Source organism: Balaenoptera physalus (genome assembly GCF_965194825.1).
Source record: "Balaenoptera physalus genome assembly, chromosome: 11".
Classification (NCBI taxonomy): Eukaryota; Metazoa; Chordata; class Mammalia; order Artiodactyla; family Balaenopteridae; genus Balaenoptera; species Balaenoptera physalus.
Genome location: NC_138896.1, coordinates 93,034,811 through 93,050,416, shown reverse-complemented (window position 1 = coordinate 93,050,416; position 15,606 = coordinate 93,034,811). Strand labels below are relative to the sequence as shown.

The 15,606-nt window shown below is 42.6% G+C and overlaps 1 protein-coding gene across 3 annotated transcripts in view; it reads right to left on the bottom strand.

Annotated features, from left to right (window-relative positions):
• The window catches only part of LOC309637454 (glucoside xylosyltransferase 2), a 151,776-nt gene that overhangs the window by 55,639 nt on the left and 80,531 nt on the right, over window positions 1–15,606 (bottom strand). For all 3 annotated transcript variants that reach the window (XM_082412213.1, XM_082412214.1, XM_082412215.1), the window contains exon 7: window positions 13,347–13,437. In XM_082412213.1, coding sequence (XP_082268339.1) covers window positions 13,347–13,437 — 91 coding nt within the window. The remainder of the gene's footprint in view (window positions 1–13,346; window positions 13,438–15,606) is intronic.

Sequence of the window (15,606 nt, the reverse complement as noted above, 5' to 3'; positions counted from 1 at the left end):
GGTCCCTTCCAGTCTGAAGGGGCCTATCCTCTACATAGCAAAGCTTAGCCGCCACTCTCTCTGCCACCCGGTACTCTCTTTAAGCAGGTGTCTTCCCGTATGGCCTGTGCAGGACAATACAGTTGTCACTAGCCATGTGTGGGTATTTAAATTTAAATTAATTAAAATTAAATAAAATTTAAAATTCAGTTCCTGAGTTCGTCAATGAAATTCAGTTCCTCAGTCATACTAGCCACATTACATGTGTTCAATAGGCCCATGTGGCTAGTGACTTTTGCACTGAGAGAAGATTCCATGATCGCCAAAAGTTCTTCTGGAACTTTCTGTTAGAGAACGTACCATGCTAATTTCTTCCACCCTGCTCTGTCCCTTTTCATCAGCTGTTCCCCTCACTTAGAGATGCTTCAACTTCCAAAAACTGGATAAGGTCCATGAAAGGAGACAAAGTACCCACAGCAGTGACAGTCGAAGGGAATCAGGGAAAGTTTCCCTAGAGGAAGTAGAAGGGTTTAAGCTTGAGAGATGAATTCTGAGAGGAAGGTAGCCAAGTGAAGTGGAGAGGAGATGCTTTCAAAGACAAAAACTCTAGGTGCACGGGCGCTGAAATGAGACAGAAGATCCAGGTAGGTTCAGTCTGGCTTAAGCTGAGAGTGCAAGGGCAGAAGAAGCAAGGGATGAGGCTGAAGAAATATTTTCTTTGGTTCATTTCTGCCTTCTTCCTTGGAATGCTTCTCTAGCCGGCATGCTTCCCAATGTCTGCGATTGCTAGAGCCTCCTATTGCTACTAACTCCCTTAGAGCAAAACAGAATAAAATGTGACGTCCAGCCTCCACGAATGCCCCTGAGGATCCTAGCCTCCTGGGGTTCATGTCCCAGTGTAGTCTTCTCCCAGGTGAATCAGGGAGAGCGGGTCCGTGTGAACAATAAGCGTGGGGGAAGGGATGGTACTTGACTTCTGAGGCTAGCTCATAAAAGGTGCTGAGGCTTCTGCCCTGGGCGCTTGGATTGCTCTTTCCAGAGGAAGCCAGCTGCCATGTCACAAGAACATCAGAGCAGCCCTGTGGAAACGCCCAAATGGAAAGGATTGATGGCTTTAACGTGGGCCCTCGAGCCCCAGGAAATCCTTCCGATGACTGCAGCCCCAGCTGGCATCTGGATTGCAACCTTATAAGTGATCCCAAGTCAGAACCACCCATCTAAGCTGCACCTCAAGTCCTGATCCACAGAAACTATGAAAGATGACAAATCTTTATAATTGTTCTCAGCTTCTAAATTCTGAGGTGATTTGTTACACAGCACTAGATAAATAATGCATAAAGGAAAATATTAATAGTAACAACTAATATTTATCAAGTATTCTCTATGTGTCTAGCATTCTTCTAAGCACTGTATAAAAGTATTTAATTTAATCCTTGCAAAAATCCTATAAGTGATATATTTTTTAAAATATTTATTTATTTTTGGCTACATCAGGTCTTCCTTGCTGTGCGCAGGCTTTCTACAGTTGCGGCGAGAGCGGGGGCTGCTCTTCGTTGCGGTACGCAGGCTTCTCATTGCGGTGGCTTCTCTTGTTGCGGAGCACGGGCTCTAGGCGCGTGGGCTTCACTAGTTGTGGCACCAGGGCTCGAACCATTGGCAGGCGGATTCTTAACCACTGCGCCACCAGGGAAGTCCCCCTACACGTGATAGTATTATCCCCACTTAACATAAGAGAAAACTAAGGTATAAAGAAGTGCACTAACTTGTCCAAGGTCACACAACTACACAGGCAAGGGACTGACCCATGATTCAAAGCCAGACTGGTTTCAGAGGCCCAGACTCTTTCTTGTCCTCAGGAAGTTTGCAAATGACCAGGAGAGATAAGACATAATTATAGACTCTGATGCAAAGTAGAAGGCAAGTATGCAAATCTGGTGGTCAAAGGCCTGCGACATCTCTTTCAGGCAGAGATAGAAGTTTTACTTTTTGGAAGGGCCTCACTTAAACACTGGAAAGGATTTGCACCAAAAGAGAAGAGGCTTCCAGGCAGAGGGAACGTTATTAACCAGGCAAACTGTCCATGAGGGCCTCCTAGGTACCGCAGAGAACGCGTGCTTGGAATCTGTTCCCCCACAGAGTCAGGGTGTAATGGAAGAGATGTCCCTTAAATGCAAACATGCAAGAAGACTGGCCCGTTCCTCTGAGGGTACACAAGAGGGGGAAAGCCTGATGACACAGAGGAGAAGGTAGAAGATAGAGACAGAAGAAGATCGGGAAAGAGAAAACAGCTGGGACCCTGTCAGAAAAAAATGTGCAAGGATCTTCAAATAACCCCAGGGAGAAAGACTGGAGTTGGGCCACGCCTCTGGGATGAGCCTGTGGGGAGGGACAAGAATGGGAGATTGAGGAAAAGTCTAGAAAAATCCACACACCGTCTACAAGGGCTGAAGGGCACAGAACAGGCTGCGTTAAAATACGAATAGAAAGACTTAGGCCTTCCCTGGTGGCGCAGTGGTTACGAATCCGCCTGCCAACGCAGGGGACACGGGTTCGAGCCCTGGTCCAGGAAGATCCCACATGCTGCGGAGCAACTAAGCCCGTGAGCCACAACTACTGAGCCTGCGCTCTAGAGCCCGCGAGCCACAACTACTGAGCCCGCGTGCCACGACTACTGAAGCCCGCGCACCCTAGAGCCCATGCTCCACAATAAGAGAAGCCACCGCAATGAGAAGCCTGCGCACCGCAACAAAGAGTAGCCCCCGCTCGCCACAACTAGAGAAAGCCTGCGTGCAGCAATGAAGGCCCAACGCAGCCAAAAATAAAATAAAATAAAAAATAAAATAAAATTTAAAAAAAAAAAAAAAAGAAAGACTTGGAGGCTCTGATTCTCAGGGCCTTTTATCCATGCTTTTTAGTCTTTATTTGTATATCGCAACGAGTGGCAGGATGAAGCTGAGGTTGGAAGGTGGACAAATTAGAGTGAATCCAGGTTTCTAAACAAATAAGAGAATAGCTTCACCTATCCTCAAGGTTCACTTTTTTCCAAAGACTTTCAAAAGCTAACTGTTTCTTTATTGGAAATAAGGGCAACAAAGGGTGTGCTCCGAAAGACCCAGGGTTGTTCTCTGTGGTGCCATGACAGTGCGGTGGCCACTGGCAGCCACTCTGGGCTGAGAGCAGCGTTAAGAGAGGAGGCTGGCCGAGAGTAGCAAGCACTGCCTGGGTGGATGCCTGAAGTCTGACTGCAGTAACGGGGGTGCACTTCAAACTGTGTGAACGAAATGGGAATTTATGAGGAGGGAAGGGTACGCCATAGGATCAGGGACTCTCTGTTCTGGAGGCCAGGAGTCTGAGATCAGGATGTAAGGCAGCCCACGTTCCCTCTGGAGGGTCTAGGGAAGAGTCTGTTCTTTACCTCTCCCAGCTCCTGCTGACTGTGGGCGTTCCTTGACGTGTAGCTGCATGCATCCCTCCCATCTCTGCCCCTGCGGTCACGTTGCCTCTTCTGTCTATCACTTCTCCCTTGACCTTACTCTTAAAAGGACACTAGTTATTGGATTAAGAGCCCATCTGGTTATCCAGGCTGATCTCCTCAGCTCAAGATTCTTCACTTAAATTACATCTACAAACACTCTTTTTCCCAGGAAGATAACAGTCACAGGTTCCAGAGATTAGGATGCAGACAGAATCATTTTGGGGCTACCATTCAGCTCACTATAGTAATTAAACGATTTTTGTGGGAAGGTCCTTTGACACTTTGTAAATATCCCATTTCTCATCAAATTTTCACTCCTGAGTTCTCGCCTCCATTGACGTTTCTTGGCTGAATTAATTATGACTATGATGGTTGCCAAATGGTGGTTTTCTAATTCCATCATTCCTTTTACATTTATTAGTTGGCATCCTACCAAAAGGAAAGTGTCATCTCCTCTCATTTATTCATGTTTTATTTATAATAATTTAGACTCACTGATTCCTATTTTATTCAATGGGTTATGATTCATTGCTATCATTATTTATTTTGATACCTAAATTGTCCTATACTTGGCCAGTGGGACCTTGTTCAAGCTGGCTTCTGCATCCTTTTGACATGTCCCCATCACTCTTGGAGCGCTTCTTTATGGTCGGGTACAAAAAGGTATTCCAGGCTCATCTTGCATCTTCCTTCCCCAGCCCTGGAATTAGCCATTTCTCCAAGAAGTCCCAATTCCTTTTCGTGGAGAATGCGATTTAGAAACCTAGATGAGGCTCCTAGGGTGTTCGTGACCATTGGGATGTCACTGCTTCTAGGCCCTCCACATATATATTTATTTCTGTATCTAGCTATATCCATCTATCTATCTACCTGTCTGTCTGTCTGTCTATAGATAGATAGCTAGTGAAAACTATGAGTCCTCAGCTTCCAATTCCAATCCAACACAGGAGGATTCATTCTAGTTTTCTCCCTTTGCATATACATAACTCTCCAACATTGAACCTGGCTGCCATTCTCCTCAATATATTCTTTTATTCTGTCAATCTCCCTGTTATGCAAGCGACCTATCACCAGTCCCTTTAACAGTTGCCTTTCTCACCTGTCTTGGGCTCTGACACCCTGCACCAGGCTACTTTCCCCACCCCCTTGCAAATTCCTACTTTTCTTGGCCACACTTAACTGGTTTGAGGCTGAATTATTCCAGAAGGAAGGGTAAATATTATTAGTATTTATAATAATAATAATAGTAATTTTAAACTTTTCAAATAACTGATAAATAATGTTTTATAAAGCAATTCAAAGACTACAGGGCAAGCAAACATCCCTTAAGATGTTCTCCCCCAGCCAGTACCCACCACAGCTAGATGGAGCTTTATGAGTTTGTGGTGAATCTTTCCAGATGTTTATTAGGTGTTTACGTGTCTCACCTGTAGTATTACAACAGCCTCCAAATGTTCTCCTGCCTTCTGTCCTTGCCTTCCTACAATTTATTTTCAACACAGCAGCCAGGGTTTTCAATAAGAAGATCCGATCATGGGCCAATCCCTGCAGTCTCCTCATTCCACTCAGAGTAAAAGCCACAGCCCTTGCCCTGGGGCCTCTACGAACAATCTGCCCCTCCCTCCCCCAACCTCGTCCCCCGCCCCCAGCCCTTCTTCAAGCACCCGGGCCTCAGTGACCTCCATGATGTACTTTTAACCTGCGAGTACACTCCCCACTTAGGATGGTGCCCTACCTCTTCCTTCTGCCTGGATCCCTCTTCCCTGGGATATCCACGTGACCCTCTCATCCCCTTGAGTACCACCTTCTCAACGAGGCCTACTCAGGCCACGCTAAGTGCCTGCCGTGGCACCCTCCATCTTCCCCTGCACCCCTCAGCCACCTCCTCTCTCCCCAGCCCCCGCTCTATTTCTTTTGCTCCTAGCCCTTCTCATCTCATAACATATTATGTCATTTCCTTTTTAAATTTTGTTTATTGTATGTCTCTGCATCACTAGAACATAAACACCCCGAGGACAGAAAACTCTTTTGTTCCCTGGTTTGTCCCAAGTGTCTTGAAGCTTTATGCAGTGTCTGTAACACCACAGGGGCTCAATAAATAAATATTTGGTGCATGAACATTTATTGAAGTAGTTCTTCTTGGCTTAAATTTCTCTCAAAAGGTAACGTATTCTTCTGCAGTTTGAGTTTTGGTTTTTCACTTAAAAATATGTCTTGGGATCTTTCTGTTTTATTTTAGATATACTAATTAAAATCTTATTTTGCGTAGTACTTTGAAGTATAGATGGAGTATTATTATTCAACCAGTCGTCTATGAATCACACATACAGCTACTCCGGTTTTTCTCTGTTAAAAACCAGGCCTTGCATAATTCAAATCTCGGTGTCCTCCTTTATAAAATAGACAGTATTCACCTCATAAGACTGAGGATTAAAAGAGATCCTGGGGTAGGACTTGGCAAATCTTTTTTTTTTTTTAATTTATTTTTGGCTGCGTTGGGTCTTCATTGCTGCACGCCGGTTTTTCTCTAGTTGCGGCGAGCGGGGGCTACTCTTCCTTGCGGTGCGCGGGCTTCTCATTGCGGTGGCTTATCTTGTTGTGAAGCATGGGCTCTAGGCACGTGGGCTTCAGTAGTTGTGGCACACGGGCTCAGTAGTTGTGGCTCACAGGCTCTAGAGCGCAGCCTCTGTAGTTGTGGTGCACGGGCTTAGCTGCTCCGCGGCATGTGGGATCTTCCCGGATCAGGGCTCAAACCCATGTCCCCCGCATTGGCAGGCGGATTCTTCACCACTGCACCACCAGGGAAGCCCAGGACTCGGCAAATCTTTTATTGCATTTTTATGCTGTTATTATTACCTGTGCTGTTGCAGCTACTACTGCAAGCCTCCTCATGACCATTTCTCCAGGATAGTAATTGTTGGAGAAGCACGTTTTTAATCAGCAGTGCCTATGGACTTCCTCAAACAGAGCTGTCACCTTCTGAAAGTATGTCACTGTACACCCACTTGTGGACTCAGTAATTTTGGCAATCTGATGAGTACGAAAAATAATACCTCTGTGTTGTTTTTTGTTTCCAAGATGTAACTGTTAGTTGGAATATTTTTTCCTTTTTTTTTTTTTCTGCCAAGAGTGTAATTTCATCTTTTATTCCATCTCAGTCCCTAAAGACTTTCCAGACAACCCCAAATCACATTGATGGGATCTATCTTCTGGGTTGTCAAAAGCTATGTCACTTCTGCAATGGCCTAATTATATGTGGATTTTGTTAGTGTCACCACCCAAAAGTGTGGAGTAGGAAAGTGGGGAAGGAGTCAGCCTCGATCAGCAAAGTCGCAGACTTAGAACATAAAGCTGAGCCCAGGAAATTCTGAGAGTGTGTAGTTTATGCCAGAAACTGGTCTGTGGAGACTGTGGTGAGCAAGGCACAGTCTCCTGGACCTTACAGTCTAGTGGGACAGAGAAACGTAAAGGAAGTAGACAACTAAGTAAAGGCCCAGGATTTACAGATCGTAGTAAGTTCTAAAAAGGAAATATACAGGATAATATGGTATGAAAGCCATGTGGGGAAGCCACTTCCAGTGGGGTGATCAGGGGAGATCTGTCTGAAAAGGTGATGTTTGGGTTGAGGCTTGAAAATGAGCCGTGTGGGGGAAGAGCTGCGGAAATTAAAGATGCAGAGGCTTTCAGACAGCAGGGGGAAAGATGTGTTCAGGGAAACTGGAGGAGGGCTGGAGGATGGTGGGTGAGGGAGAGGAGAGCAAGGATAAGGAAGGCAGAAGCTGGAAACTGTGATTCCTTCTAAGCCATGTTAATGAGTCTGGTTCTCATCTTTAGGGTGATAGAAAGTAGGATGTTTTAAGCAAGGAAATGGCATGCTCCAATGTGTGTTTGTCAAAATCACCATAGTTTCTTGTCTGGTCTTCCTTTCTAGGAGCGCCCAGTGCCTTCTCTTCTTTCAGGGGTTTCCAGTTCCTGTCATTTCCTCTAGCATCCTAATATCTACAACTGATGACACACCACCTAGACAGTCATTCTCATGGTTTGGAGTGAGTTAGCATTACTCGGGGAGCTTGATAAAAATGGGTATTCTAGGCCCTTACCCCAGAGATCCTGACTTAGTAGGCTGGAGGTAGGAGCCAGAAATCTCCATTTCATCAAATTCCCAGGTCAGTGGTTCTCAAATCAGTCTCCATCAGAACTACCTGGAGGGCTTATGAAAACACAGATTACTGGGCCCCACTTCTAAAGTTTCAAATTCAGTAGGCCTGGGGTGGAGCCCCAGGATCTTTGACTCTTTTTTGTTTGTTTGTTTAATTTTTATTTTTGTCTGCGTTGGGTCTTCGGTGCGGCGCGTGGGCTTTCTGTAGCTGCGGCGAGCGCGGGCTACTCTTCATTGTGGCGCGCGGGCTTCTCATTGCAGTGGCTTCTCTTTCTGCGGAGCATGGACTCTAGGCACGCAGGCTTCAGTAGTTGCAGCAGGTGGGCTCAGTAGTTGCAGCACGTGGGCCCTAGAGCGCAGGCTCAGTAGTTGTGGCACGTGGGCTTAGTTGCACAGTGGCATGCAGGATCTTCCTGGACCAGGGATCGAACACATGTCCCCTGCATTGGCAGGCGGACTCTTAATCACTGTGCACCAGGGAAGCCCCCCCAGAATCTTTATTTCTAACAAGTTCCCAAGTAATATTGATGCTACTGGTCCAGGAACCATGTTTTAAGAACCACGGTCCAGGGTGATTCTAATAAAGGTGATCCCTGGGACCACACTTTCAGAAACACAGGCCCAGGGACTAAAGCTAATCTTGCTAGTATTCCATAAGTGTTCTTCCTAATATCTCCCAGCCTATCTCTCTGGCCTCATCTTGGTCCACCCACTCTCTGCCCTAGGCCAACCCCTAGCATTCTTTGCTCTTGGCACAGAAAAGTTCTCATCATTGCTAGAACTTGTCATGACTGTGCACTTGCTGGCCTTTGCACATGCTGTTCCTTCTCCTTGTAATGCCCTTCCCCCAAGCATTCCCTTAAGACCCTGCTCAAATGTTATCCCTTCTGTGTTGAGTGTTCCCCATCTCTCTGCTAGACATTTGTTGCTCCTTTCATTGGATTGCCTGACACTTTGTACATATCTCTAACATAGGAGCATGAAAACTTTGACCAAAACCAGTAGAAAAAATTCATTTTATATTGCAACCCAATAAACATACTGATATATTACATAAAATTAACATATGATTTTATAAAATAATACTTACCTTAACATGCACTCTGCTATTTTTTTTTAAAGCTGGCCGTGACTTTTTAAATTGATTGTGGTATGAAACACACAGCTTTGGGGGCTTCCCTGGTGGCACAGTGGTTAAGAATCTGCCTGCCAATGCAGGGGACACGGGTTCGATCCCTGGTCTGGGAAGATCCCACATGTCGCAAAACGACTAAGCCCGTGCGCCACAACTACTGAGCCCGCGTGCCACACTACTGAAGCCCGCGCGCCTAGCGCCCGTGCTCCTCAACAAGAGAAGCCACCGCAATGAGAAGCCCATGCACCGCAAGGAAGAGTAGCCCCCGCTAGACACAACTAGAGAAAGCCTGCGTGCAGCAATGAAGACCCAACACGGCCAAAAATAAATAAATTCATTAATTAAAAAAAAAATACACACGCACAGCTTTGGCACGCTTTTCTCATACTACATTGTAGTTATTTTTGTATTTATCTCCTCAATTAAAGTGTAATCTGTTTGAAGGTTAGGGTTGGATCTTATTCATCATGTGTTTCCAAAGCCTACTGGGGCACTTAATAGATAGTCAATAGGTATTTATTGAATGAATGAATGAATAAATGAATGAATACAGGGCCTATTGCTTTTTTTAAAAATAAATTTATTTATTTATTTATTTATTTATTTTTGGCTGTGTTGGGTCTTCGTTTCTGTGCGAGGGCTTTCTCTCTAGTTGAGGCAAGCGGGGGCCACTCTTCATCGTGGTGCGCGGGCCTTTCACTGTCGTGGGCCTATTGCTTTTGATTGTCCTTATCCAATATTGATCCAAACATTAATATTTAGCTAAATACAAGTCAGTTGGATCAATGGTTGAATCAACTGGATGCCCATAGAGAAATCAATGAAGGTCAACCCTTATCTCTTGCCGTACATAAAAATTAATTCAAAATAGATAGTGTATCCTCACATGGCTGAGAGAGAAATAGTGTCTCTCATGTTCCTTCTTATAAGGGCATTAATCTACCCTCATGACCTAGTTACCTCCCAAAGGCCTCACACCCTAATACCATCACATGGGGTTTAGGATTTCAACATATGAATTTGGGGGGGGGGACACATACATTGTCTATAGCAGTATAAAACCTAAAACTATAAAATTTGTGGTATAAGACACAGGAGAAAAATCTTTGCCACTTGGGACAGGCAATCATTTCTTAAAACACAAAGCATAAAACAAAAAAGAAAAAGTTGAGAAACTGAACTTTACCAACATAAAATCTTTTGCTCTTGGAAAGACAAATTGAGAAAATGAAAAGACATGACACAGGCTAACAAAAAATATTTGCAACATGTATATCAAAGGATTTGTGTCCAGAATATGTAAAGACTCCCAAAATTTAAGAATAAGACATGAAAAACCAAATTTTTAAAAAATGGGGGGACTTCCCTGGTGGCGCAGTGGTTAAGAATCCGCCTGCCAATGCAGGGCACACGGGTTCAATCCTTGGTCCAGGAAGATCCCACATGCCACAGAGCAACTAAGCCCGTGTGCCACAACTACTGAAGCCCACGTGTGTAGAGCCCGTGCTCCACAACAAGAGAAGCCACCGCAATGAGAAGCCTGCGCAGCGCAACAAAGAGTAGCCCCTGCTCGCGGCAACTAGAGAAAGCCCACGCGCAGCAACAAAGACCCAATGCAGCCATAAACAAATAAATAAATAATACAAATAAAAAATGGGCAAAAGATTTGAACAGACTTTTTACCAGTGAAAACATATGAATGTCAAATAAACACATGAAAGGATGCTAAACATCATTAGTCACTAGGAAAATGCAACTTAAAATCACAATGAGATACCACTTCATACTCACTAGACTGGTGAAAATTTAAAAGATTGTCCACATAATCCTGGCAAGCACGTGGAGAAACGGGAACTGCTAGTGAAAATGTAAGTGGTACAACCAACTTGGAAAACAGTTTAGCAGTTGCTTGAAAAGTTAAACATACATTTACCATAGAGCTCAGACATTCCAATCCTAGATTTTACCCAACAGAAATGGAAAAATATGTCGAAAGACATGTTCAAGAATGTCCATAACAGCTTTATTTGTAATAGCCAAGAACTGGAGACAAGCAAATCCATCAATAGGAGGATGAAATAAAAAGGAATGAACTATGGATACATGCAACAATATGGATGAATCTCAACGATGCTGAGTGAAAAAAGCCAAGCAAAAAGAGTACATGATGTATGATTCCTTTTATGTAAAATCCTAGAACATGCAAACTCATGTATAGTAACAAGAATTAGATCAACAGTTAGCTGGGAACAGGGGTGGAGGAACGGATGGATTGAAAGGGGTATGAAAAGACTATTAGGGATGATGGAACTATTTGTTATCTTGATTGTGAAGATGGTTTCAAGGGAGCATACATAAGTTACAATCAATCAAGTTGTACCTTTTAAATATAAGTAGTTTATTGCATTTCAATTATACCCTAACAAAGTTGTACAAAAATATTAATGACTAGCTAAACACAAGTCATAAATGCAAAAACAAAACAAAAATCCTAGTCTAAAATACAATGCATTTAAAATGCATAGCTTAAAAAGGAAAATAATGGATAATAGAATTCAAAGCATTTGGGGATCTAAGGTGGGGGAGAGGGAGGAGGACAAGGAAGAAGAAGAATTCTCATAATAAGTAAAATAAGATCATAAGTATTATTGAAATTCGATTACTCATATAAAAAAATTATCAGTTGCAGATGATGGAACACAGATTTCAGTACAGTGGGGCCCAAATCCAAGGAAAGGCTGGTAGAAGAGCGGGGAAGTGAGACAGAGAAGGGAAGGAAGCCAGTAAAGAATATATTATCAAGGAAGTTACTAGTGCGGGCAGTCTGAGCTTGCTCCCAGTGTAGAATTCTGGGATGGAACTCCAGAACAGACAACTAAGAGTTGAGAGGAGAAGGAGCTGGGGTATTTATCCACCAATTCCCGTCAGTCAGTGGTTGAGAGCTACTTCCAGATGTGTTAATTTTCCAACACTTCCAGACTGCCCATAGGCAAGTAGAGCAGGCTGCAGTGGAAAAGGAGAGCCTTCAGGCAGAGAGTCACAGGGGCTGGAAATTAGATTCTAAGCTGGCATGCATGGAAATAATGCGTGTTAAGGAAATAAGGCAGGGCATGCTGTGCTGGTCATCCATTGCACGCCACATACTGTGGTTATTTACATAGACAGCAACCTTAAGAAGCTTACATTTCAACATGCGATACACCAACTATTTTCCTAATTAGTTCTTGACTTTATCTAAATTTCATCTCAACTGAACACCTCTTAATTTTATGTTGACTTTCTCCTAAATCACCATGCACATGCAAAGAACAGCAGAATGTCAGGGGAACCATTATAAATAGCTATCAAGTTTTAAACTTGATTTTTAAAAATATTTATTTATTTATTTATTTATTTATTTTGGCTGCACCGGGTCTTAGTTGCAGCACTCAGGATCTTTGTTGCAGCATGCGGGATCTTTTTAGATGTGGCATGCGGGTGACATGCAGACTTTTTAGCTGCAACATGCAAACTCTTAGTTGAAGCATGCATGTGGGATTTAGTTCCCCGACCAGATGTAGAACCTGGGCCTCTGCACTGGGGCTGGAGTCTTACCCACTGGACCACCAGGAAAGTCCCCTTGATGTTTTGACCCATGTTGACAATACCATTTTTTGGCTGCACTCAGAGACAATGTATTTTTCCAAAGACGGAATGATTCTATTGAAATGACATGAAAATTTTATGGCTGGAATCCTAGAAGGATGTGTGGTTTTCAGTAAAATATTAATGAAACAAAGCATTGTTAGAGTGACACATTTCCCTTGGCATCGATTAAGCCTATGAATCCAGAGCTATTTCTGGATTTTTCACTTACATGAGCCAATACATTCTCTCTCCCTCTCTCCCTCTATATCAATTTGAGTTGTATTTGCTGTCACTTGCAATTTATAAAGTTTTTAACTAATACAGAAATTGGCACCAGGAGTGGGGTTGTTTCCATGCATCCAAAATCCCACAAACGTCCACAACAGAGACATAAAAGAGAGATTACGTGAACACAGAGCACTCAGGTAGAAAGGAACTTAAGCACCGACTGACCCAACCAAGTCATTTTATGGGCAAGTAAATAAATCTCCAAGAAATTAAATAAATCAATACACTTTTCGTTAATGATAGTTTACAGAATGGATTATTATAACCCAGCACCCTGAACACTTGTAGGAGAAGTAGTTTTTGGAAACAACACTCAAAATAAGTATAGTGTGTTACGAAGCTTCTCTGATAGGAACTGGTCCCAGTTCATGGTGCGGCAGTATCACTGTACTTCTTTTCAGTAAATATTTTTGGAGCACCAGAAATGTATTAGCCATTGAGTTAGGTGATGCACATAGAGCAGGGGAAAAGAACAGCAAGGACTGTACCCTCAAAGAACTTTGTATCTAGTGGGAAAGGCCGTCAATTAACTCAGAGTTTCACGCAAATAAGTATTGTTCCTGTGACAATACATACCACAGAGAAAAAGTCCAGGATTATATGAGGGAATGTAAGAGGCAGAACTGCCTTTATGTAGGGGATCCAAGGAGGCTTCCACAAGGAAAGGATATTTAAATCGATACCTGAAGGATAGTAGAATTTTGCCAGGTGAATTTCTAGGGTAAATGATTCCAAGCATGTGCAAAGCCCCCTGATGGGAAAGAGCTCCGCTTCCTAAAGGAACAGAAAAACAAACTAGCATAAGTGAGCATTAGGGGAGTGAGGAAGAAGAACTCAAATGAAGCCAGGGAGATGGGTAGGAGGTAGATACACAGGGACTTTCTGAGAACTCTGGACGCTATTCTAGGAGCAAAGGGGAAACACTGAGGAGCTTTACACAGGGTGGGGATGGGTTAGGGTTTGGAGGGGACCAGACTGAATGCAGAGAAATAAGAAAGGCATTAGAACAACAATCCAGGTCAGAGAGAAGAGGAATCCAGGGAGTAATGGTTTGAGTGGACACAACAGTGAAGATAGAGGAATTTCTGACTGACTTGGTGAATATTCTGGAGGTAGAAGCAATACAGTTTTTGTTTGTTTGTTTTGGTACTAGTTTGAGTTGTTCGTGCTGTCACTTGCAATCTGAAGAGATGTACAGAAATCGGTATCAGGCGTGGGGTGCGTCAACGGGGATGTGATGATTTAGTGATGAGGGTGATGTGAAATTTGACAGAGGGCGAAACAAGTAATGAGCAGGCTTCTAGGATAAGGCAGGGGGTGGGTTGGTGACACTGACTGACTTAGGGAACCAGGAAGGAGGAGAAGAAGGGGGAACCTTATGAGATCATGATCAAGGACAGGAGGGCTACTTGTATGCTATGAAGAGCTAAAGGGCATGACAGGAACCAAACAGAAACAGGATAGCTTTGGGAATCGTGAAACTACTGAAGCCAGAGAGTTTCAAACTTTTCCACGTACGTTCCTCTAAAAAGACAAGGAAGGCAGAACTTCAGCATGTGGACCCTCTGGTAAGAAAACATCTGACCCCACGGCAGACTAATAAATAAAAATGCCAATTTTTCAATATGATACTTTTTAAGAAATCCATCAGCCATTTATTTACTGGAGGTAAGGGGGCCACAAACAAGGAATTTTTAGAATCTTGGAATTTCATGTTTTTGTGTTTATTGCTCACAACAATCTATGAGGAATCCTTGTCCTGTTCTAGTAAGTGGGAAGTCTGAAGCACAAAGATGGTCAAAACGGTTGCCTAGGTCACATGCAGGCAGAAAATGGTGGAACTAGGATTTAAAGTCAATGTTGTCTAAATATAGTACCTGACTCTCATATCTCACATAATAATTTGATGTGGGTTCCCAGTTATTCCAGAAAACCATATCCAAATACCTTAGCATTTTAAAAAGTTTTAAAATATGAGGAGGAAACTCAGATGAACAGAATACCTTGTGTTGATTTTTAAGAGTCTAGGGATTGGGGGATAAAACCCTTTATGTAGACTCAAAACCCTTGGTATGTTATTTTTGATTATGTTAGTAGCTAACAAGTCAGGTTCAATTTTGCTAAATAAAATATAAGAACGCAAGAACTAATTTCACATTTTCCAAATTTTCTTCATTGTATCTCAAACACCAGACACCTTTAAAACCAAATAACATAACTTATAGTGTGGTATTTTATAAACAAAGAAGATTTTTTTTTTTTTTAAGATTTTTTAAAGTAGGCTAAACTACTTGCTAAACCAAATATCTCTTTAATAGCTGGAAGGACTTAAATATTACTATTTAACATTATAAAATCTTAAACTTGAAATCTTACAAAAGAAAAGTAACACACTTCCAAAATAACACCAAAAGACAAGACTTTTTTAAAAGCTTTTAATTAAAAAAAAGTAAAACAGGAGATGGCATTTAAAAAGACAAGATAGTAATTAAATCATAATACTTATGTTCCTTTTAATTTGCTGTAATAATTCCTTTTCTTTGGAGTGTTCTTTCATATGCTCATTTCGTCCCAAAGAAAAATCACTAAAAAATAAGTTTTCCAACATAAAAAATGCATTCAGGTTCTCCTTGGGAGCTATAAACAATTGGTGCACTTTTCAGTGACAACACAAACATGTAAAACTGATGAAGCAGAAATTGCACCTGATTCTTACATGTTCATGCATATGGTGATACAAACAAAGTGCTTTATCTTGAAGACTCAAGAGAATATTTCCAGTTTTGACCTGTGAAAATTTCTCTGTTTGCCAGAGAAATCTCATCAGCTTTTTAAATGCCAGCACGGCAATTGTGAAATGATTTCACCTAAGGTGTCACCATCTATGATTCTTCAATTCACATAGCACAATAGATGCTGGGTCTTTCTTTAAAAAGCATGTGA